This window comes from Hyperolius riggenbachi, chromosome 1 (genome assembly GCF_040937935.1).
Source record: "Hyperolius riggenbachi isolate aHypRig1 chromosome 1, aHypRig1.pri, whole genome shotgun sequence".
In the NCBI taxonomy this organism is placed as follows: Eukaryota; Metazoa; Chordata; class Amphibia; order Anura; family Hyperoliidae; genus Hyperolius; species Hyperolius riggenbachi.
The window spans coordinates 22292414-22318118 of NC_090646.1; the positions used below are offsets into that span (position 1 = coordinate 22292414).

At 45.2% G+C, this 25705-nt stretch overlaps 1 protein-coding gene across 1 annotated transcript; it reads left to right on the forward strand.

Moving 5' to 3' along the window:
* Positions 1 to 16388: 16388 nt before the first annotated feature.
* On the forward strand, positions 16389 to 23907 carry LOC137545158 (uncharacterized). The gene is made up of 4 exons (XM_068266274.1): positions 16389 to 16564; positions 17494 to 18325; positions 19910 to 20090; positions 22531 to 23907. The coding sequence occupies exons 1-4, from the start codon at positions 16432 to 16434 to the stop codon at positions 22726 to 22728; spliced, it is 1344 nt and encodes a 447-aa protein (XP_068122375.1). The 5' UTR covers positions 16389 to 16431; the 3' UTR covers positions 22729 to 23907.
* The last annotated feature ends 1798 nt before the right edge of the window (positions 23908 to 25705 follow it).

The following is a 25705-nucleotide window of genomic DNA, read 5'->3' on the forward strand; positions in this document are numbered from 1 at the left end:
GTCATCACAGGGAGCGCTGTTACTGAGACAGATGCCGGGAAAGGAAGAACATTGAAGCAGCGTGGGATCGGCGGACTCAGGTTCGTTATAACTATTATGTCCGCTCCCCCCGCTGCTGCGCCCCCCTCCTGCCACCCATACCTGGCTAGCTAACTAACCTATATTGCAGGATCCTGCCTATCTAAACTGTGGGAACCTACCTAACTAACCCATACTGCGGGAACCTACCTAACTAACCTATACTGCGGGAAGGAACCTACCTATCTAACCTATACTGCGGACCCCTACCTAACTAACTTATACTGCGGACCCCTACCTAACTAACCTATACTGCGGACCCCTACCTAACTAACCTATACTTCGGGAACCTACCTAACTAACCTATACTGCGGGAACCTACCTATCTAACCTATACTGCGGGAACCTACCTAACTAACCCATACTGCGGGAACCTACCTAACTAACCCATACTGCGGGAACCTACCTAACTAACCTATACTGCGGGAACCTACCTAACTAACCTATACTTCGGGAACCTACCTAACTAACCTATACTGCGGACCCCTACCTAACTAACCTATACTTCGGGAACCTACCTAACTAACCTATACTGCGGGATCCTGCCTATCTAACCTATACTGCGGGAACCTACCTATCTAACCTATGCTGCGGGAACCTACCTAACTAACCTATACTGCGGGAACCTACCTAACTAACCTATACTGCAGGAACCTACCTATCTAACCTATACTGCGGGAACCTACCTAACTAACCTATATTGCGGGATCCTGCCTATCTAACCTAAACTGCGGGAACCTACCTATTTAGCCTAAACTGCGGGAACCTACCTAACTAACCTATATTGCGGGATCCTGCCTATCTAACCTAAACTGTGGGAACCTACCTAACTAACCATACTGCGGGAACCTACCTAACTAACCTATACTGCGGGAACCTACCTATCTAACCTATACTGCGGGAACCTACCTATCTAACCTATACTGCGGGAACCTACCTATCTAACCTATACTGCGGGAACCTACCTAACTAACCTATACTGCGGGAACCTACCTAACTAACCTATACTGCGGGAACCTACCTAACTAACCTATACTGCGGGAACCTACCTAACTAACCTATACTGCGGGAAACCTACCTAACTAACCTATACTGCGGACCCCTACCTATCTAACCTATACTGCGGGAACCTACCTAACTAACCTATATTGCGGGATCCTGCCTATCTAACCTAAACTGCGGGAACCTACCTATTTAACCTAAACTGCGGGAACCTACCTAACTAACCTATATTGCGGGATCCTGCCTATCTAACCTAAACTGTGGGAACCTACCTAACTAACCCATACTGCGGGAACCTACCTAACTAACCTATACTGCGGGCACCTATCTAACTAACCTATACTGCGGGAACCTACCTAACTAACCCATACTGCGGGAACCTACCTAACTAACCCATACTGCGGGAACCTACCTAACTAACCTATACTGCGGGAACCTACCTAACTAACCTATACTTCGGGAACCTACCTAACTAACCTATACTGCGGACCCCTACCTAACTAACCTATACTTCGGGAACCTACCTAACTAACCTATACTGCGGGATCCTGCCTATCTAACCTATACTGCGGGAACCTACCTATCTAACCTATGCTGCGGGAACCTACCTAACTAACCTATACTGCGGGAACCTACCTAACTAACCTATACTGCGGGAACCTACCTATCTAACCTATACTGCGGGAACCTACCTAACTAACCTATATTGCGGGATCCTGCCTATCTAACCTAAACTGCGGGAACCTACCTATTTAACCTAAACTGCGGGAACCTACCTAACTAACCTATATTGCGGGATCCTGCCTATCTAACCGAAACTGTGGGAACCTACCTAACTAACCCATACTGCGGGAACCTACCTAACTAACCTATACTGCGGGAACCTACCTATCTAACCTATACTGCGGGAACCTACCTATCTAACCTATACTGCGGGAACCTACCTATCTAACCTATACTGCGGGAACCTACCTAACTAACCTATACTGCGGGAACCTACCTAACTAACCTATACTGCGGGAACCTACCTAACTAACCTATACTGCGGGAAACCTACCTAACTAACCTATACTGCGGACCCCTACCTAACTAACCTATACTGCGGGAACCTACCTAACTAACCTATACTGCGGGAACCTACCTATCTAACCTATACTGCGGGAACCTACCTAACTAACCTATATTGCGGGATCCTGCCTATCTAACCTAAACTGCGGGAACCTACCTAACTAACCCATACTGCGGGAACCTACCTAACTAACCTATACTGCGGGCACCTACCTATCTAACCTATACTGCGGGAACCTACCTATCTAACCTATACTGCGGGAACCTACCTATCTAACCTATACTGCGGGAACCTACCTATCTAACCTATACTGCGGGAACCTACCTAACTAACCTATACTGCGGACCCCTACCTAACTAACCTATACTGCGGACCCCTACCTAACTAACCTATACTTCGGGAACCTACCTAACTAACCTATACTGCGGGATCCTGCCTATCTAACCTATACTGCGGGAACCTACCTATCTAACCTATACTGCGGGCACCTACCTATCTAAACTATACTGGGGGCACCTACCTATCTAACACATACTGGTGGCAACTATACGGGCTACCCTATACTGGAGGCACCTACCCTACCTATCTAACCTACACTGGGGGCAACTACCTATCTAACCTATACTGGGGCAACTATACAGGCTACCCTATACTGGAAGCACCTACGTAGCTAATCTATACTGTGGGCACCTATGCCTGGCTCCATGGGGGGGGGGGGGGGGGGATTTTTACACCCTCGCCCTGGGTGAAATTTAGCCTAGAAACTGCCCTGCCTAAAATCGACGATCATCTCAACCGTTTTTGTAGTGTTGAGGACCAGCCCGTTCTCCCTACACCAGTGGCAAATTCTGTCAATCATATCTATGAAACCGATCGATAATACAATAATTCGGGATCGATTGTACCCACCAACCTCTCTGTTTTCATACAATCCGATATGAAAAGTCTAACTGATAATACAATTGTTCAATAAAAGGTACCCATTAAAAAGGTAACATTTTTAGTGAAGTCGGATCACGCCACTAAAGGTAGTGTGATTCCGACCTGATTGCTAAGCTAACCTCTGTGAAATCGATATTTTGCTACCCCAAAATCTTTTGTACTGTTTAAGTGGACCTGAACTCTTGCACAGGACAGAAGGAAAATGTATGTATTTAGAGAGTTTAGCCTGTCTAATCCCCGCTCATCTGTGTCTCATCACCACTGTAATATGATATGGAGGCTGACATGTTTGTTTCCTTGTAAACAATGCACATTGCCTGGCTGTCCTGTTGATCCTCTGCCTGTAATAAATTCAGCCATAGACCCTGAACAAGCATGCAGGTCAGAAGTCTATAACAAATCTGACAAGATTAGCCGCATGCTTGTTTCAGGTGTGTTATTCAGGCACTACTGCAGCCAAGTAGATCAGCAGGGCTGCCAAGCAACGGTATTGTAGGAAATAAATATGGCAGCTCCATAGGTCTCTCCCTTTGGATTCCTTTGAACAAGAATGAAGAGTTCTAACACCTAACAAAGTTCCTAACGCAGAAAGAAGAATCCTTGAGACTCCTTTTACACCTGCATTCCGTTACCCTAGTTTGCTGCAAGGGGCTGCAAACTTTTACACTTATTGCAGTTCCTTGCGGTGAACCAGGAGTGTCCAATCCGACGCAAGGGTAACAGCGTGTTACCGCAAGCTCCGCCCTTAATGCAACGCGTGTTGTGTAAACGACAGTGTGTTGCACTGCGGACACATACGCATACCGACGGCACACATGCACGTACTGTTGTTTTTATGGTCTGCTCATATATTGGTTATTAATGCCAACAGAATATAACTGTTCCCTTATTTCCAGGGTGAGTAAGATGTATGAAGCCAGCAGCTCGTTCTCTCATGATCACGGGTTCTCCTGTGATGTAGAATCCAAGGCGAGTATACAAGCCGGGGTTCCATTTATCACCTCTGGATCTTTGAAAGTTGGGATTGACCTCGGCACCAGCCACACCTGGAATATCACCAAGACCAATACAAACAAGGTAACGTGTCTGACAGAAGCTAGAGAACCAAGACAGGGAGGTAAGCCCTCTAATGCTTGTGTAGGAGATTAGGCTCCTCCCAGGATGGCCACCTACCAACCATATGGGAGATCAACCAGGAGCAACCATGGCAGAGTCTCCAATAGGAATGTACGAGACTAGATGGTATTTCACCCTAACAAGCTGCATTTATTACTGAAATAATGTCATTTTAAAGGGGCACTATGGCGAAGAATTGTAAAATTTTAAATATGTGCAAACATATACAAATAAGAAGTACATTTTTTTCCAGAGTAAAATGAGCCATAAATTACTTTTCTCCTATGTTGCTGTCACTTACAGTAGGTAATAGAAATCTGACAGAAGCGACAGGTTTTGGGCTAGTCCATCTCTCCATAGGGGATTCTCAGGGATTTATTTATTTTCAAAAGCACTTAGTGAATGGCAGTTGCTCCGTCCAACTGGCAAATCAGTGTGCAGCGAGCAGGGAGGCTGACCAGCATCATTGTTTAAATCCTTTTCAGGGAATGTCTTTATAAAGAATAAAAGCCTTGCCGAGAAACCCCTATGAAGAGATGGACTAGTCCAAAACCTGTCGCTTCTGTCAGATTTCTACTGCCAACTGTAAGTGACAGCAACATAGGAGAAAAGTTATTTACTGTATGGCTCATTTTACTCTGGAAAAAAACACTTTTTATGTCTGTTTTTACACATTTTAAATTTTACAATTCTTTGCCATAGTGCCCCTTTAACTAGAGAGACCCATTATACAGTATCTCACAACAGTGAGTACACCCCTAAGTGAAGAATGGCAAACCTCTGCCCAAAGTGTCAATATTTTGTGTGCCCACCATTTGTTTTCCAGCAACTGTAGCAAGAGGCATGTTGAGGCTGTCTTATTTATTTCCTTTTAAGTAATCCCAGTTGCCTGGCTATCCTGCTGATCCTCTGCCTCTAATACTTTTAGCCATAGACCCTGAACAAGCATGCAGCAGATCAGGTGTTTCTGACATTATCGTCAATCTGACAAGATTAGCTGCGTGCTTATTTCTGGTGTTATTCAGACACTTCTGAATCAAAATAGATCAGCATAGCTGCCAGGCAACTGGTATGGTTTAAAAGGGAATAAACATGCTTGGGACCCCCGCCTGTCACGTGCACTAGTGTTTGTATATTTAATTTTTAATTGCAGCTCCCTACGCAGTTTAGTTAGGAGGGGGCGAATGAGAGGGCAATTCCTGCACGCTGGTGCCCCCTGCTGGCCATATAGCCCTTGCCTATATGTGATAGAGATGGGAAGTTCGGATCTTTTCAATGATTCGGATGATTCGAATCGGATCATTGAAAAGATCCGGATCTTTGATCCGAATCTCGGATCATTTTACTAGGGAAGCATTTGGGGGTGAAATGACTAGCAGGACAGGACTTTCCCTGCAGTGGACAGAGAAGGGGAGATGGTGAACAGAGACGGGCAGGGAGTGGACAGAGAAGAGAGGAGGGACGAGCAGAGAGCAGAAATGTTTGTTTGTACACAATACCCACATGCTGCAATCATATGCTTTACATGTATTTCACCTATATGTTCATCTGTATACTTTGAATGCAAACGTCTCACAGTGAAAGAAAGCATTCCCCAATGTGTCCTTTTCTCACCTCCAACACCCATCATACATTTAGGGAGAAGTGAAGTGCAGCAGTTTAGAACAGTGCAGGAGGATCATATTGCCCTGCAATCACAGTGCCTGCCCTGTCCTAGCCCAGCACGCTGTCTACAAAGTTACTGAGCTGTGCTTCTGAGCCAAAAGTTTCCCATTTGTTCACTATGCACAACTACGGAACAGACAGCCTGTAATCAGCAGCACGTTATAGCCAGTATGTGTGCTCTACACATATCTGGCAGTGGCACCAATGTCCCCTCTCTCTCATCTACCTGTCCCTGCAAGGCTGGCTCCCCTCCAACAGAACGATCCATCTCAGCTCTGCTTCCAGGACCCCGCTGCCCGCTGAGAGAGGGCGTGTCGCTCCTGGCCCCGCCCCCTTTGTGATCCGAATCGCTCATTTTGATGATTCGGATGATTCGACTCACAAAAGAGATTCGGATCAAAGATCCGAATCGTTCATGATCCGGACAACACTAATATGTGACTGAAGCCCTCTCCAACACATGGCTGAATTGCTCAGCCTCTGCATAATAAGTACTGCAGACTAGGTGTATTTTATTTGCACTTCTTATTGGCTGACTGGCAGTCTGCAGACTATAAGTGGCAGAGTGCTGCCTGGGAGTGAGCAATTTCCTTATGTGATGAGTGAGGGGGTAGTGGGGGTAAGTTCCTGGTGGTGGCAGCTCCAGGGCTTGCCTGCGCTCCCCCATTGTGTTGCATGCTGCTTTGGGGGTCCCGAGTGGTGGCAGTGCTCAGGACCCCCGCCTGTCATGTGCACTAGTGTTTGTATAAGGGAATAAATATAGCAGCCTCCATATACTTCTCACTACAGTTGTACAGTGACCAGATTTTTCTTGGCTCATCCCGGGACGGGAGGGGGTGCTAGTGCGCCGCTCTGAAAAATGGGCGTGTCCATGACCGTGGAGGAAAAGTGGGCATGTCCATGACATGGTGTGGGCGGAGCAAACTGTGCTGTAACTCTGAGGCAGTGGGCCAGAGTTTCCTCCCAGAACACAGATAGGCAAAGGTAATTAGGCAATGTTCCCCAAACACATAAGAAAGCAGTGTTCCCACAATGATGTGGTGAAATGGGAGATTGCATCATGGATGTCAGTCCATGACATGACTATGTACTCTGTAAAGTGCTGCAGAAGATGCCAGTGCTACATAACTACATAATAATGATATGGCGGGACATTAGACTTTGACTATGGTAGGATAGATTGTGAGCTCCTGTGAATACAGTCAGTGACATCACTATGTACTTGGTAATGTGCTGCAGAAGATGCCAATGCTATATAAATACATAATAATAATATGGTAGAACATTAAACTATGGCTATGGTAGGATTAGATTGTGAGCTCCTCTGAGGTCAGTCAGTGAGTATGGGCCGAACGGTTCGCCGGCGAACGGTTCCAGGCGAACTTTGGGGGTTCGCGTTCGCCTGCATCAGGCGAACTTTTGCGGAAGTTCGATTCGCCCCATAATGCTGTATTGAGCAAAATTTTTAGCCTCCATTTCACTGTCAGCAGACATGTTATTGTCAAACACCCTCCCTTCAAGCTAGGTCCTTTATACCATTTGACTCAGTTGTCTGCCTACACTAATTAGTTATGGGACAGCTGCTGCACACTCTGCTAGGGAGATTTTAATTGGCCTTCTCCTCCCACCTCCCTCCTACCCTTCTACCTATTCCCTCCTCCCTCCTACCGGAGGAATAATAGAACCATTAGGTTGGAGGGTCTCTTCTACCTATTCCCTCCTCCCTCCGGTTCTGCCAGGGAATTATACTATTTTAAAAAGCAGTATACATCATACCATAGCCGGGAATCGAACCCAGCTCTCACTGTGTGATGGACACGTCACCCTAAGCACTGTACCACTACAGTAGTAAGTGAAGCTAGCCTAAAATGTACCATTTATGCTCAACGCAATAGAACCATTAGGTTGCTTAAAGGAGAACTGTAGTGAGAGGTATATGGAGGCTGCCATATTGATTTCCTTTTAAGCTATTCCAGTTGCCTGGCAGCCCTGCTGATCTATTTGGCTGCAGTAATAATAATAATAATCCAAACATTTGTATAGCGCTTTTCTCCTGTTGGTCTCAAAGCACTCAAGAGCTGCAGCCACAGGGACACGCTCAAGGGGCCACCCTGCAGTGTTAGGGAGTCTTGCCTTGAACTCCTTACTGAATAGGTACTTGACCTAGCCAGGATTCAAACCCTGGTCTCCCATGTCAAAGGCAGAGCCCTTAACCAGTACACTATCCAGCCACTGTAGTGTGAATCACACCAGAAACAAGCATGCAGCTAATCTTGTCAGATCTTACAAAAATGTCAAACACCAGATCTGCTGCATGCTTGTTCAGGGTCTAGGGCTAAAAGTATTGGAGGCAGAGGATCTGCAGGATAGCCAGGTAACTGGTATTGCTTAAAAGGAAATCAATATGGTAGCCTCCATATACCTTTCACTACAGTTCTCCTTTAAAGGGAACCTTAACTGAGAGTGATATGGATGTTTCCTGTAAACAATACCAGTTGCCTGGCAGTCCAGCTGATCTTTGTGACTGCAATAGTGGCTGAATCACACCCTGAAATAAGCATGCAGCTAATCCAGTCTGACTTCAGTCAGAGCACCTGATCTGCATGCTTGTTCAGGGGCTGTGGCTAAAAGTATTAGAGACACAGGATCAGCAGGCGATTCAGGCAACTGGTATTATTTTAAAAGGAAAAATCCATATCCTTCTCCGTTTAGGTTCCCTTTAAGGATTTGTAGCATAAAAGCCAACTCACATTGGCTGGGATTTGACCCTGGGTCTCACTGTATGGTGGACAAGCACACTAACCACTATACCAACTGAAGCTGGCCTGAAATTGCTGGCCTAAAATTTACTATTTATGCTCAATACACAGTGAGATCTGGGTTCGATTCCTGGCTATGGTATGATCTATACTGGTTTTTAAAATAGTATAATTCCCTGGCAGAAGAGACCCTCCTGGAGGGAGACGGGAGGAGGAAGGAGGCCAATTAAAATCTCCCTAGCAGAGTGTGTCACCTGAGAGATCGCTCCTTAGTTTATGTTAAAGGTATTATGTGTATTCAGAATAATGTAACTATTTATTTGAATTGTTGTTCTGACTGCCCAGTTATTTCCTGAATCTGACCCTTTTCTGGTGTTTTAGGTGGAATTCTCCAACCAGTTTAATTTCCAGGTGCCCCCAGGAAAAGCTGTGAAGCAGATGGCCCTGGTGCAGAAGGCCATGGTAGAGGTGCCATACCGTGCAAGCGTCCGTACAACATTCAGCAACGAGGCCTCCATATCAGGGGTGTGGAAGGGGGTTTGCTATTTTAACATCTATGTCAAACAGGCTGATATCTAAATGCATGGAGCAGTCTGACCACCATGTACTGCAAATGCGGCCAAAGTCCCTCCCCAACCACCACTGAAAATGGACAATCACTGGATATAATCGGCCCAGAATACAACAATGACACAATATTAATATTTACAATGAGAACAAGGTTTAATAAATTATTTTCTATTGAAGTGTTCTATTTCTCTAGACTTTGCAGTCATGTTTTTATCCCTTTGGACCAGCCTACCACTTGGGATGGGATTGGAAGGCATCCCTACAATGCAAACATTTAAGCTCGGCATACACCATGCTGTCTTGGTTGTACAATGCTAAGTCTCATCACATCTATATGTTTTACTAACCCAGGCGATTATCTCTAGTCTGGCTTTCACCCAGGCCAGGATTTACATCCACTAGAGCCTATAGGCACAGATGTCCTGGCACCCAAGGCTCCGCCCTCCATGAACCTACAAACCCCCGAACTGCCCCGCAAGTGTGCTGGCTGTCACTTCTCCCTTACTTCCCTGGCCTGTCATAGGTAGCTACAGTTGTCCCCTAGCATTAGATTAGGCAGAGGTACCCTCAGTATTAGGTAGCTAGAGGTGCCCCCGACTGAAGACAGATCTTGTCAGTGGAATGCCGAGAGCTGGGTGTGTAACCTCTCATATAAGCTCTGCTTGGGACTCCGGACGGCATAGGGAAGGAGAGCAGGATTGGGGAGGGGAGTGAGCCGGCTTTCCATCATCAGGTGCCTGTAGGCACGTGCCTACTGTGCCTTATGGTAAATCCGGCCCCATACACCCCACAGAGGTAGATCTGACCAGTAGTCAATGATCTCCTAAAAGTTACATCTAAAGGCATTCTTCTATACTCCTCCTAACCTATAAGGTCTGCTCAGAGAACAGAAATCCTCATGGGTTGTCTGACTATGTGATGTGTCTCTCCACAGTACTATCTGTTATTATCCTTTACAACAACAGCATAACATTTGTAAAGCAGATGCTTGATTATACTTTGGAGTGAACAAGTTACTATATACGGCACCATTTACCCCAGACTGGGCACTGTTTGGGATCTGAGCGCTAGAGGGAACAAGGTTTAGTAGGGGTAGTAAAAAAAACCTCACATTTATCATTTCTGCCCTAGCATGGAATACAATATTACAAAATTGGATCCGCCAATACCAACACTGAAGTTGTATTTGTACAGTACAATGTCTCCTTGATGGATTGGCTTGAAACTCCCCAACAGAAGAACACCCATACTAAAAGGTTTTATGAAGTCTGGGAAATTGCATGGACACAATAACTACTGTATATACTCGAGTATAAGTCTAGAAATGTAGGTGTGATTCACTTGATAAATGTATAGGGGTCGACTTATACACGAGTCACAGGAAACACTGAACACACTGAGTAATGTGTGTACTAATAGTGACATTCCCATTTGCAGTAATTTACCCAGTGGTGAGTGACACTTTGAGGAAAGGAAATGCCAAGCAAACACAGGTCTGAAAGTCCTGGCCACAGCAATTAACAAGGAAAGGGGCAGGGGGGAAATACCGGGCTGCATACAAGGGAGTGAATAATTGCAGCACTTGGGGGCCTGGAGGGAGGTATTGGCTGCACTTAAGGGACAGGAGGGGTTAATGGCTGCAATACTGTATGCAGTGCTGTCATTAACCTCTTCAGGGCTTCAAGTGCAGCCATTAACTTTGCTGGATAGACTTATACCTGAGTCAATAAAAAAATTCCAGCATAAGAGGGTTGAATATTGGAGTTGACTTGTACATAAGGTGGCCTTGTGTTCGAGCAGATATGGGAAGTCTATCAAGGAAAAAACTCTCGCACAGGACAGAAAGAAAACATGGAGAAATGCACACTGTATGTATTTAGAGAGTTTAGCCTGTCTTATCCCCCCCCCCCCTCATCTGTGTCTAATCACCACTGTAATCTGATCTCTCCACTGTGTCAGTTGGCTGCCTTGGCAGAGCAGCTAAGTTGTAAACAGCATGTTAACCCTTTGTCTGCTCCCAATGAAAGCAGGAAGCAGACACACTGCAGGTTTATTGCAGGATTTGTATCCGCTGTAACAAAAATGTTTTACTTTAAAGGTTATTATGCTGTTGCTTATGTTTTAGAGCAGAGAGGACTTTCTGAGTTCAGGTCTCCTGTAAAAATCACCTTAGATGCAGCCAGCATAAGATCTGTTATTTAAATAGATATCAAAGACACGCCTTATATCCATATATTGCTGTATATTGGTATGTAACCTCACCAGTGTTGCCTAGCCTAGGATGTTCAGCTATGGAACACCCCCCGCCTCCCCCCCCAGCATTCAGGAAGAGCAGGTATATTGTGTACTGGCTTCAGAATTCTCATTAAACAGACATTCTACAGAGTTGCACCTGACGGGATGAAAGATGTCTCCACCCGTGATAAATGTTAGAAGGTAAATAAGGTAGAGAGAAGATTTTACAATGGGCAAACACTGACTAAGTAATTTATAAGTGGATATTAATAAAAAAAAGTATTAAAAAGACACTATGGCAAAAAAATTTGTGCAAACATATACAATAAGAAGTACATTTTTTTCCAGAGTAAAATGAGCCATAAATGACTTTTCTCCTATGTTGCCGTCACTTACAGTGGGTAGTAGAAATCTGACAGAAGCTACAGGTTTTGGACTATCCCATCTCTTCATGGGGGATTCTCAGGGATTTATTTATTTTCAAAAGCGCTTAGTGAATGGCAGTTGCTCTGTGTGGCGAGCAGAGAAGCTGGCCAGCATCATTGTTTAAATTCCTTTTAGGGAATATCTTTATAAAGAATAAAAGCCTTGCTGAGAATCCCCTATAAAGAGATGGACTAGTCCAAAACCTGTTACTTCTGTCAGATTTCTACTGCCTACTGTAAGTGACAGCAACATAGGAGAAAAGTAATTTATGGCTCATTTGACTCTAGAAAAAAACAGACTTCTTATTTGTCTACTGTATGTTTGCACATATTTCACATTTTAAAATTTTTTGGAGTAGTGCCCCTTTTCACTACAGTTCATCTTGAAGGTCAGATTCCAGATACAGTGGGTTGCAAAAGTATTCGGCCCCCTTGACGTTTTCCACATTTTGTCACATTACTGCCACAAACATGCATCCATTTTATTGGAATTCCACATGAAAGACCAATACAAAGTGGTGTACACGTGAGAAGTGGAATGAAAATCATACATGATTCCAAACATTTTTTACAAATCAATAACTGCAAAGTGGGGTGTGCGTAATTATTCAGCCCCCTTTGGTCTGAGTGCAGTCAGTTGCCCATAGACATTGCCTGATGAGTGCTAATGGCTAAATAGAGTGCACCTGTGTGTAATCTAATGTCAGTACAAATATAGCTGCTCTGTGAGGGCCTCAGAGGTTGTCTAAGAGAATATTGGGAGCAACAACACAGAGAAGTCCAAAGAACACACCAGACAGGGCAGGGATAAAGCTATTGAGAAATTTAAAGCAGACTTAGGCTACAAAAAGATTTCCAAAGCCTTGAACATCCCACGGAGCACTGTTCAAGCGATCATTCAGAAATGGAAGGAGTATAGCACAACTGTAAACCTACCAAGACAAGGCTGTCCACCTAAACTCACAGGCCGAACAAGGAGAGCGCTGATCAGAAATGCAGTCAAGGTGGCTCTGGACGAGCTGCAGAGATCTACAGCTCAGGTGGGGGAATCTGTCCATAGGACAACTATTAGTCATGCACTGTACAAAGTTGGCCTTTATGGAAGAGTGGCAAGAAGAAAGCCATTGTTAACAGAAAAGCATAAGACGTCCCATTTGCAGTTTGCCACAAGCCATGTGGGGGACACAGCAAACATGTGGAAGAAGGTGATCTGGTCAGATGAGACCTAAACTGACCTTTTTGGCCAAAATGCAAAATGCTATGTGTGGCAGAAAACTAACACTGTACATCACTCTAAACCATCCCCACTGTCAAATATGTTGGTGGCAACATCATGCTCTGGGGGTGCTTCACTTCAGCAGGGACAGGGAAGCTGGTCTGAGTTGATGGGAAGATAGATGGAGCCAAATACAGGGCAATCTTGAAAGAAAACCTCTTGGATTCTGCAAAAGACTTGAGACTGGGGCGGAGGTTCACCTTCCAGCAGGACAATGACCCTAAACATAAAGCCAGGGCAACAATAGAATGGTTTAAAACAAAACATATCCATGTGTTAGAATGGCCCAGTCAAAGTCCAGATCTAAATCTAATCGAGAATCTGTGGCAAGATCTGAAAACTGCTGTTCACAAACGCTGTCCATCTAATCTGACTGAGCTGGAGCTGTTTTGCAAAGAAGAATGGGCAAGGATTTCAGTCTCTAGATGTGCAAAGCTGGTAGAGACATACCCTAAAAGACTGGCAGCTGTAATTGCAGCAAAAGGTGGTTCTACAAATTATTGACTCAGGGGGCTGAATAATTACGCACACCCCACTTTGCAGTTATTGATTTGTAAAAAATGTTTGGAATCATGTATGATTTTCGTTCCACTTCTCACGTGTACACCACTTTGTGTTGGTCTTTCACATGGAATTCCAATACAATTGATGCATGTTTGTGGCAGTAATGTGACAAAATGTGGAAAACTTCAAGGGGGCCGAATACTTTTGCAAGCCACTGTAAATATGTTATCCCAGAAACAATGCAATTCTACAAAAATGACCCATGGAAAATCATATGGCTACAAATCAGGAATTATTGAAATATAAGTACCTATTACTGAATACCTCAAACAATAATTGGCATATGATATAAGCATTGTTATATCGTTAACTTCTTTATATTCTTTAAGGGTTTTTTCGCCTTCCTCTGGATCAACAGGGGTATGTGAGGGTGCAGGCTGGTGTTGTACCTTCCTCTGGATCAGCAGGGGTATGTGAGGGAGCAGGCTGGTGTTGTGCCTTCCTCTGGATCAACAGGGATATGTGAGGGAGCAGGCTGGTGTTGTGCCTTCCTCTGGATCAGCAGGGGTATGTGAGGGAGCAGGCTGGTGTTGTGCCTTCCTCTGGATCAACAGGGGTATGTGAGGGTGCAGGCTGGTGTTGTGCCTTCCTCTGGATCAGCAGGGGTATGTGAGGGAGCAGGCTGGTGTTGTGCCTTCCTCTGGATCAACAGGGATATGTGAGGGTGCAGGCTGGTGTTGTACCTTCCTCTGGATCAGCAGGGATATGTGAGGGAGCAGGCTGGTGTTGTGCCTTCCTCTGGATCAGCAGGGATATGTGAGGGTGGAGGCTGGTGTGTCTTCCTCTGGATCAGCAGGGATATGTGAGGGAGCAGGCTGGTGTTGTGCCTTCCTCTGGAGCAGCAGGGATATGTGAGGGAGCAGGCTGGTGTTGTGCCTTCCTCTGGATCAACAGGGATATGTGAGGGTGCAGGCTGGTGTTGTGCCTTCCTCTGGATCAACAGGCATATGTGAGGGAGCAGGCTGGTGTTGTGCCTTCCTCTGGATCAACAGGGATATGTGAGGAAGCAGGCTGGTGTTGTACTTTATACTGGTTGAACTCGATGGACGTATGTCTTTTTTCAACCAAAATAACTATGTAACTATATATCTAAATCTTCTTTTCTTCGTTTTTTTTTTTTTATAGGCTAAACAGTCTTAATTTCTGCCCGTTATCTTATTTTATGCTTTTGTTATCCTGTTAATTCTCTGTTATATATACTGTATGCAAAACTGAGTGCACTGTAACTATAGATCTTAATGTTTGCTACATTTAACTTTGTTCACTCGTTAAAAACAAAAAACAAAAATCATAGGGCAAAAACACTTGGGGCCATATGCAATTCACTTTTTCACCTGAGTTTTCTCCTAGGAGATAATGCTTCATCTTCAAATTGAAATATCTTTCCAGAACTGTTCAACTAAAAAAGTACCAAAAAGTAGGTGAGAAAGTACTATTAAAATTATTTTGAGTATTTTCTTGCTTGCTGGTGGCCTAAAATGCATTTTATTGACAAGTTTAAAATTTTCACCTAGGAGAAAACTCAGGTGAAAAACTGAATTGCATATGGGCCCATGTGTTTGCAGCATATAAAGAGGAGCTTTCAGGTCCAGTCTGCCTATCAAGGAAGCAACCAATGTCTCCCAAAACAGAGAACAATCGGATAGCATTGATTGGTGGTCTGTCCCAACCTAGATTTCAACAGTCACAGTAAAGCTAGCCATACATCTAACAATGATGGGCAGATTCGACCAAGAGACAAATCTCTCTGTGATAGAATCTGATTAGAGAGACATCTGTCGGCTGCCCATACACTGCAGGCCAATTCCCGATCAATTCCATGCTGAAACTGATCCGGAATCAGCCTTGAGTGCCTCCTCGCCATCCCCACTTATTTCTACTGGTCGCCGTCTGTCCCCTGTGCCCCGTGCTGTATACATTACCTGTCCGCCGCTTGCTCCAGGCTCCCTGCATGTGCATTTACACGCCCAATGTGGTTGCCTAGTAATGTAGTGTGCCATCTTGCTCCCGAATCGGTGCGATTTTCATCCAATTATAATAATCGAATCAGATTTAGGATGGTTGATCGGCCGCCAAGTCGCCTGACGTATGGCCACCTTAAAAGGAACCAGAGATGAAAAACAAAGATTTTATACATACCTGGGGCTTCCTCCAGCCCCATCCCCTCTGATCGCTCCCACGCCGCCATCCTCCGCTGCCCGCAGCTACAAGAACCGGGTCCCATCACTGACATCAGTCGGAGCCAGTCTAAGCAAAGGAGAAGTGCGCTGGTTGCGTATCTCTCCAGCAGCCACTGGAGAGATACGTAGAGAGCGCACGTCTCTTGCGTAGCCCGGCTCCGACTGACATCAGTGACGGGAGCCGGTTCTTGTAGCTGCGGGCAGCGGAGGATGGCGGCGTGGGAGCAATCGGAGGGGATGGGGCTGGAGGAAGCCCCAGGTATGTATAAAATCTTTGTCATTTTCCCATCTCTGGTTCTCTTTAAGAGTCCGCAGAACTGCACAGCGCTGGGTGCAGAGTGGAGCTGTGCAATGGCCAGTTCACCACTGTTCTCTCTTTCCATCTATAAACCTCCTAAAGACCATCTGTCAACTGGGGAAGCAGGCATTTCCCTTTCTTATTTATAAAAATAAAACATAAATACTTAGAATAATATTAGGTATAAAAAACATAACACTGTGTAGGTATAACAACCCGAAAACATTGGCTGGGTTTGGGGAAGTTTTATTCATGTTCTGCAATTTCCTCCCATTTCCTGAGGTGATGAAAACATTGAGCAGCAGACATCCCGGTGTCATCATCGTCAGCCTACAAGAGACACTAGCTACAGTCCCAGGACTCCGGACCCACCTGACCATGTCTAGTAAGTACTGCAGCATTCTGTGCCTGACCCTTGTGGGGGCCTGTCCCACTATGTAGCATTTTTGTTCCCCAGATATTGCCAAGCAGTATAGGGAGCCTGGTTCATTACCATCTTCCAGCGGTGGATTGAATCGATGCTTATCTCTCCTGTTCACTGTGGCCTCATAGCTCTGAACACCTCCTGCAATACTAGTGTCCCTGCATGTCACGTGAAATGAATGGGGAGGAGTTCAGATATATGGGGGGATACACCGCTGGAAGCAACTCTGCAATTGGTTGTGATAGGGCCCTGCTGGAGGGGGCTTCAGGATGTGTGGAGGAGAGCAGTGGGCCTCCAGGGGCCGCAGAAGCTATTGTTACACTTAGTGTTGGACTGGGAGCTGGAAAAGCTGAGGAAATCCACTTGCTGGCCAAGCAGCAGTAATCAGTGTTGCTGCTCGCAGTGAAGACTTGCTGCAGGTTTCTATTGGGAGTGATAACACAGGGTTACTGCTGCTTGGCCAGCAGGTGGATTTCCTCAGTTTTTGTCACCTCCCAGTCTGACACTGGTTACACCCCTGGTAAAATATTTAATAATAGTAATGTTAACAATAACAAAAGTAATATATACAAGCATAGTATTCCATGTCAGGTACGTTTACACAGATACCTGCCACTCATTTATATGGTGCATTTAGTTTTCAAAGGTGGTAAGACACCCTTTTTTTTGTTTATATTGCTTTGGATATGCCATGACCTGAATGTTAAAGTTTATACAGTACATGCTTACATGCTTAGACTGTCTGTGTGTTAAATAGCCACAAGGTGGCACTGTGTAGTTTGTAAGTGTGGATTTTCAGTGTTATGTGCTGTTGTGTCAAAGAAGGAATAGCAATAGCCACCGACCATCTTTTGATATATCATGAGAATGTTTGATGTTCTCTTTCCTAGACTTCCTACTGTTTGCCCTTTTCAACAGTGAGATTCTTGTTGGATTGCCTCCTTCCAATCCTTCTGATAACTTTCATGCACGATCTATGAAGCTTGGGAGGATGGATGACGCAGGGCTTGTGGCCTACAGTCCCGACGGGCTGCTCTACGTCGTACGTGGTGCCGATCTCTACCGAGGACCTGTGCCTGCAAGCTTTAAGCAGAATTGGTTTGATGAAGCTCAACAAGTCGGAAAAAACAACTGGGATCAGTTCAAATCTATCTTTTTCCACCCAAATGGTCATCTCTATGCTGTGACCTCGTTTGGGGAGTTCTACGAAGGCCCACCACCAACCAACAAGCTAGAACCTTGGAAGACCAATAAAATTGGTGACAATTCATGGGAAACATTTAGTGCTTTGTTTTTTGATGGAAATGGGATCCTCTATGCGGCCGATGAAAGTCAGCTTTTGAAACAAGAGCCACCTACGAGTGCAGATGAGCCATGGACCCAAACCAGCGACAACATTGGCTCTGGGAACTGGAGTAGCCTGAGTCATTTCATGGCATTTGATCCCGATGGCAACCTCTGGTGTGTCTCCAAAGAGGGTGGAAGGATGTATATGGGCCGCCCCCCAATGATGACCACCGTTAATACCTGGATTCAGGGAGTAAAGAGCCTGGGGGTAGATTACCACAACTATGCAGCGTTGATGTTCATTCAGGACCGCACAATTACCAGTCTGGAGTTCTTGGCTGACCGCGGCAAAGTTCTATTAGCCAGTAATGAGGTGGTGGCGGAGAGGGTCTACAACAACAAGGGGAGCAGCATTGACCTGGAGACCACCTATGTGTAAGTAGATAGACAATGCCAAAACAGTCAGCACTGTCTGTAGGCGGAGAGCTCTGAGGGCCGATTAATCATGTGCGACCTTCAAAACTCACTGATGTTCTGAGGACTGGAGCATTTCTATTTTTTTTAAAGTAAACTTCAGATGAAAGGTAGGAAAGAGGTTTTACTTACCTCGAGCTGCCTCCAGTCCATCTGCTCCCTCAATGTTCTCTTGGACCCCCCCATTGTGCTGCTGTGCAGTCTGCAATCCATTGCACATATGCCGTTTCCTGCCTGGTCTCCTCCACCACGCTCCCGTGATCAGGAGCATTCTGTGTAAATGCATTTATAGTGTTATCAAATTGCGCATGTGCAGAATGCTGCCGACCTGCGGTTGCGGGAGAGAGCAGCAAGAACCATGACTTTACGGGGCCGAAAGCTGCAGAAACGAGGGGACCAGGAGGACAGGGAGAGAGCTTACAGACTACAGGGGGTGGAGGAAGCCCCAGGTAAGGATAAATCATTTCCTCCCTTTCGACTCAGCCTAGGTACACTTTAACCATTTAATGTCGTAGTGACAGTATATCTATGCCCCTGGAGACTTCATCTTAGCTCCAGGGACGTAGATATATGTATCTCGACGCGATCGCTGCTGTGCGCAGTCCCACACGCATTCACGTCCCCGCTCTTTAGTACACAGATTGGTGAATGGGAACACAGGGGAGCACTAAGCACCACCAGGGAAGCTATATGTGGGTGGGAGGGGGAAGCACTAGGCACCAGGGGAGCTACATGGGGGTGGGAGGGGGAAAGCACTTGGCACCAGGGAAGCTATATTGGGGAAGGAGTGGGAAAGCACTAGGCACCAGAGAAGCTATATTGCCGATTGCCGAAAGATGGAGTAAGCACTAGGCAAGTAAGGCAACCAATATCAGGAATGGAGGGGGTAACTAGCCCCCAGTGAAATGAATGAGCACCACATGCGGAACTGGGGCGTGGCTAAAGGTGTTTCAAGGTGCTTCTTAGTGTCCCTAAGAAGACACTATTATTATTATTATTATTTTAAAATGAATCTCCGAAAATGGGATGCTCTGAATAGAATGTGCCATGGATGGGGGGGGGGGGGGGGGTTGGTGTAACCTACGGTGGGCTGCGTCTCTGGCCTCTCATCCTTATGCAGTGCGCCATGTTCACTTTCATTTTCCTGGCAGTGTAGTGCACGCCACAGTGCATGCTGGGAGATGTAGTCCATGGATGCCAGTACAGAGATGTATCAACTAATCAATATAAAATCATTAATTTTTTTAGTAGACAAAAATACATGAGTTGCTCTTTTTCATCGGATGATTTTTGAACCAAATCCATAGCCTTTGCAAAAGTTAGCCTAAAGAGTCGGAGCAATTTTGGGTACCTGGAGTCAGAGTTGGTGGTTTCATAAAGTCGGAGTTGGATGATTTTTGTATCAACGCCACAGCCCTGGTTATGGGACTCCAGCAGACATGATTGCTGAGCCTTCAGGAGTATTGGGCTGTAACGGTTGGGATGTGTAGGGATGATGATCAGTCATTAGCATTGTTGTATTGATCAGAATCGCTCTTTCTCCAGGGTGAAGAAGACATACGAGGTCACCAGCTCCTTCTCTCTAGATGACAACTTCATATTTGATGCGGGAGCCGTGGCAGTTGTAAAAGGCGCAGTTCCAGTTATCACCTCCAGATCTAAGGAGTTTGGGATTGACCGCAGCACCACTTACACCTGGGATCTGACCAAGACCAATACACACAAGGTATCGTGTCTCAGTGCTGGGAGTCCTGTGCTTGTGTCCCCGGCTCTGCCATGAGGATGGGAACAGATCCAGAACTATGATGCGGAAATGTCACAGCTGGAGACAAGACAAGACACAGAACATTTATATTGTGCTTTTTTCCTGGCAGTGTCAGCAGGCGTGCCCCGCGGCACGCCTGCAGATACGGTTCCCGACTGCGGGTTTGACCAGATCAAGCGGGGAGCAGCCTAATTTAAGATACAACAAGGCTGTTGCCCCTCATAGCACTTCTCACTGCCACCACTAGCTGCTGCTAGACATTTCACGATTCCCACTCTGCTGTCGAGTGATCTGCACACAGTCCGCGTTTTCGTATTTGGGTCAGCTTTGCGCTTAGGCCAAACACGGGATGCCACACACACAATACAATCGTGCAGTAGCAAGGCACAATCAGGCACTGAACTTGTAACGCAAGTTACACTGCAGACTCTCTCTAGGCTATGAGCGTTGGCTTAGTACAGCAGAAGTCAAACTTATTAAATAAAGGTTTAATATTCCAGAAAAAAGTGTAACAATGCAGAAAATAATATATACAAAAGATTTACAAAAACAAAGTAAAAATTACAAAGGATAAAAGTTACAAAGATACACAATAAGACAGTTTGCTTAAAATAAAATGGGAATAAACGTTACCAGCATATAGATCTGAGCGTTGTTGCGAGGAGAACGCGGTTCTGGTCAGACCAGGTTAGTCCTAGCGTTTTGCTATCTCCAAAGAACTACAACTCTAGATATTCCTAGCTCAGGTTTTATAGCCAGATTTATAGCCACTCAAATGTCCAGATCCAGGAATAATCCAATTTCCTCGGGTGTGACAGCACATCCTTGCTGACCAGAGTTTCCTGTTAGCCTTTGAAGTTCCCAGACTCAGTTAGTCAGGATTGTATGTTTGGTCAACAGGTAGCTGTTTACATGAATGCAAAGTTCAAAGCAATGCAACACCTTTTCAGGATGCAGGACAAAAGCGGAGGTTGCTATCTAATGACCTCTTTCCTTTCTGGGGGCACAGGTTACAGGTGACAAACACATCTGAGACAGTATTTCCTAGCAGATCAAAGGTGGGGACATGACTGCTATTGGCCTAATTAGCCATCTCCTAATTAGAGGCTAGCAAACCAGTTAAGCAGTTCCTGCTCCTACTATTCACAAGAGTTCACCCCTCAGATGCAAATGTACTATATCCTGTCATACAGACAATCACAGCTTCCCCCAAAGCCAGACTGGCTTTAGCAGACATACACATGATACAGTCAGAAAAATGAAAAATATGGCTTCCACGAGATACAATATGGCGGCTATGTTCTGCATATTACTGTACATATCATCATCACCACATAGATCCTCACAGGTGGGCTCAAAGCGCCAGAGCTGCAGCCAATAGGGTGTGCTCTATAGGCAGAAGCAGTGTTAGTGAGACTTGACCACGGTCTCCTACTGAATAGGTGCTGGCTTACTGAACAGGCAGAGCTGAGATTCGATCTCAGCTCTCCTGTGTCAGAGGCAGAGCCCTTAACCATTACACTATCCAGCCACCATAGAATAACCATGCTGGTGGATTCTCAGATGTTAGTCTGCCTCAGGGGTGGGACTCAAAACCATGGTGTCCCCAGCACCATCCTCATCACTATCCCCGCCCTTACAGATAAACACATCATCACCTGTTTTATTATAGAATTGGTCAAAGACACAGGGACTAGTCTGTGCCACATATTTACTACTAGCTGATTTTTGATTGGCTTTTGTAGGCTCCTCCCACCTTTCTGAATATTAATCCCAGTCACTCAGTGACCAACTTTGCAAAGTATGAGAGCCCTACCATTAACAGTGTAAGAATGGCTGCAGTTTACATTTTCCCAGTGACATTTGTATTTGTCTCCGCCCACTGATGACCCGGCATTTCCCGAATATGTATTTGTCTGGTGTTGGTTGCGTCCACTTTTTCTAACCCTAACACACAATTACTCAATTACTCAATTTTGTAAGCTTTACGGTCTTTGGTATCAATACAAAAGCCAATCAAAATTCGCCTATTGATTTTCAAGGGGAATATGTAATTGCTGCCATTCTTGCACTGTTAATGGCACAAGCCTCAAACCTGGTACAGTTGATCATTGGGTGACTGGGGTTCAAATTCAGAAAAGGGGGTGGAGCCACAAACAGCCAATCAGATTTGTTTCATTCCAATGCAAATTATTGATGCCGAAGACTACAAAGCTCACAAACTTGGTCATTGAGTAATTGTGTGTTAGGGATAAAAAAAGTGGGCAGAGTCAACACCAGCCAAATACATACCCGGGTAATGCCAGGTCATCAGCTATTATATATATATTGTCTTTTTTTTACTGTAATATCGTAACTCTGTCCTACAATGCTCCTAATTATTCACTTTCTGGTGTTCCAGGTGGAAATGTCCGAACCGTTCCCGTCACGGGTCCCCCCTCGAAAAGCAGTGAAGGAAATGTTTGTTGTGCAGAAAGCTGTGGTTGAGGTTCCTTTCCATGCCAACGTCACCACACACTTTAATTTCACCACAACGATATCCGGGGTGTGGAAAGGGGCTTGCTACTTTGACCTACATGTGGAAACGGTTAATGTCTGATTGGATGGATAGAGCAGAGATAGAGAGAGCATACTGCATGTACCACCCCTTCCTGTAACCATAGAGAGCATACTGTACTCTGATCTCCATATACTGCACGTACCACCTCTTCCTGTAACCATAGAGAGCATACTGCATGTACCACCCCTTCCTGTAACCATAGAGAGCATACTGTACTCTGATCTCCATATACTGCACGTACCACCTCTTCCTGTAACCATAGAGAGCATGCTGTACTCTGATTTCCATATACTGCTTGTACCACCCCTTGCTGTAACCATAGAGAGCATATTGCATGTATCACCCCTTCCTGTAACCATAGAGAGCATACTGTACTCTGATCTCCATATACTGCATGTACCACTCCGTCCTGTAACCATAGAGAGCATACTGCATGTACCACCCCTTCCTGTAACCATAGAGAGCATACTGTTCTCTGATCCCCATATACTGCATGTACCACCCCTTCCTGTAACCATAGAGATCATACTGTACTCTGATCCCCATATACTGTATGTATCATCCCTTCCTGTAACCATAGAGAGCATACTGTACTCTGATCCCCATATACTGCATGTACCACCCCTTCCTGTAACCATAGAGATCATACTGTACTCTGATCCCCATATACTGTATGTATCACCCCTTCCTGTAACCATAGAGAGCATACTGTATTCTGATTTCCATGTGCTGCATGTATCACCCCTTCCTGTAACCATAGAGATCATACTGTACCCTGATCTCCATATACTGCATGTCATTCTGTGCCTGTACAAACTGCTGCCTATCCTACTCCGCGGGAGGTAAAAACCACCCAGGTTTTACTAAAGCCAGCCCCAAAACTCAGATGGTATAAAAGTTCGGGCAGAACCGACCGAGTCTCCAAAATTCCATCAACTAAAGATCTTCACACACATGTGCTCCAGGAGAGCAGAGCACATGGACTACCATAACATGCTTTGTTTCATGGACTCTGATATTAATGCCTGTAGTTGCTCCAGGAGAGCAGAGCACATGGACCACCATAACATGCTTTGTTTCATGGACTCTGATATTAATGCCTGCATTTGAACTGGACTTTATTTCTTTCAATCTCCCCACCAGGACTGCTAAGCTAGGTAACCCTCACCATTATTTCCGCTTTGTGTTTATATGTTAATTAGTGTATATAAATGTGTATAATGCATTTTTGTTATTAAAACGTTTAAAAATCGTAACGGTTATGATCTGTTCCTGAACATACACAATCGTACTTACTCCTCAGAAAGCGTTACATTGTGTTCTGTAGTATCTCCAACCCATATGCTTGAATCGGGCACAGATAGACAGATCTGGAGCCGATCCCTGCATACTGCTAAGGGTTAAGTTACAGTGTTCTCAGTGTGCTAATATAGTTACAGTCGTGCGCTGACTCGCAGGTGGTGGCAAGCATTTGAATTGTATATGTGTGGTGAATCCTTTGGAGTCAGAATGCTCCTCTCGGCTAGTCGGTTCATAGACTGCGAATCCAAATATGGGCAACTATGCGCAAAGCGACAGCTAGAGCATATTGCATGTACCACCCCTTCCTCTAACCATAAAGAGCATACTGTACTCTGATTTCCATGTACTGTATGTACCACCCCTTCCTGTAACCATAGAGAGCTTACTGTTCTCTGATCCCCATATACTGCATGTACTCTGATTTCCATGTACTGCATGTACCACCCCTTCCTGTAACCATAGAGAGCATACTGCATGTACCACCCCTTCCTGTAACCACAGAGAGCTTACTGTTGTCTGATCCCCATATACTGCATGTACCACCCCTTCCTGTAACCATAGAGAGCATATTGCATGTACCACCCCTTCCTGTAACCATAGAGAGCATACTGCATGTACCACCCCTTCCTGTAACCATAGAGAGCATACTGTACTCTGATCTCCATGTACTGTATGTACCACCCCTTCCTGTAACCATAGAGAGCATACTGTACTCTGATCTCCATGTACTGCATGCACCACCCCTTTCCTGTAACCATAGAGAGCATATTGTACTCTGATTTTCATGTACTGTATGTACCACCCCTTCCTGTAACCATAGAGAGCATATTGCATGTACCGCCTCTTCCTGTAACCATAGAGAGCATATTGCATGTATCACCCCTTCCTGTAACCATAGAGAGCATACTGTACTCTGATTTCCATGTGCTGCATGTACCACCCCTTCCTGTAACCATAGAGAGCATACTGTACTCTGATCTCCATGTACTGCATGTACCACCCCTTCCTGTAACCATAGAGAGCATACTGCATGTACCACCCCTTCCTGTAACCATAGAGAGCTTACTGTTGTCTGATCCCCATATACTGCATGTACCACCCCTTCCTGTAACCATAGAGAGCATATTGCATGTACCACCCCTTCCTGTAACCATAGAGAGCATACTGTACTCTGATTTCCATGTACTGTATGTACCACCCCTTCCTGTAACCATAGAGAGCATACTGTACTCTGATCCCCATATACTGCATGTACCACCCCTTCCTGTAACCATAGAGAGCATACTGTACTCTGATCTCCAAATACTGCATGCACCACCCCTTCCTGTAACCATAGAGAGCATATTGCATGTACCACCCCTTCCTGTAACCATAGAGAGCATACTGTACTCTGATTTCCATGTACTGTATGTACCACCCCTTCCTGTAACCATAGAGAGCATACTGTACTCTGATCTCCATGTACTGCATGTACCACCCCTTCCTGTAACCATAGAGAGCATACCTAAGTCTAAAGTGTTAACAAATGATCCGAGCTCATCTATCCCTGCAACATACACCTATTGATTCGCTTGATAAATATATGTTTATAAGGTGTATATCATAAAACACAGTTCATTCGATTCATGAATATGTATATATGCAAATGTTGTAGGACTTCACAGTCTTCTATCAGGTCCTCTCCAATGCTTTATATAGGAGGTTTGGTTTGTAA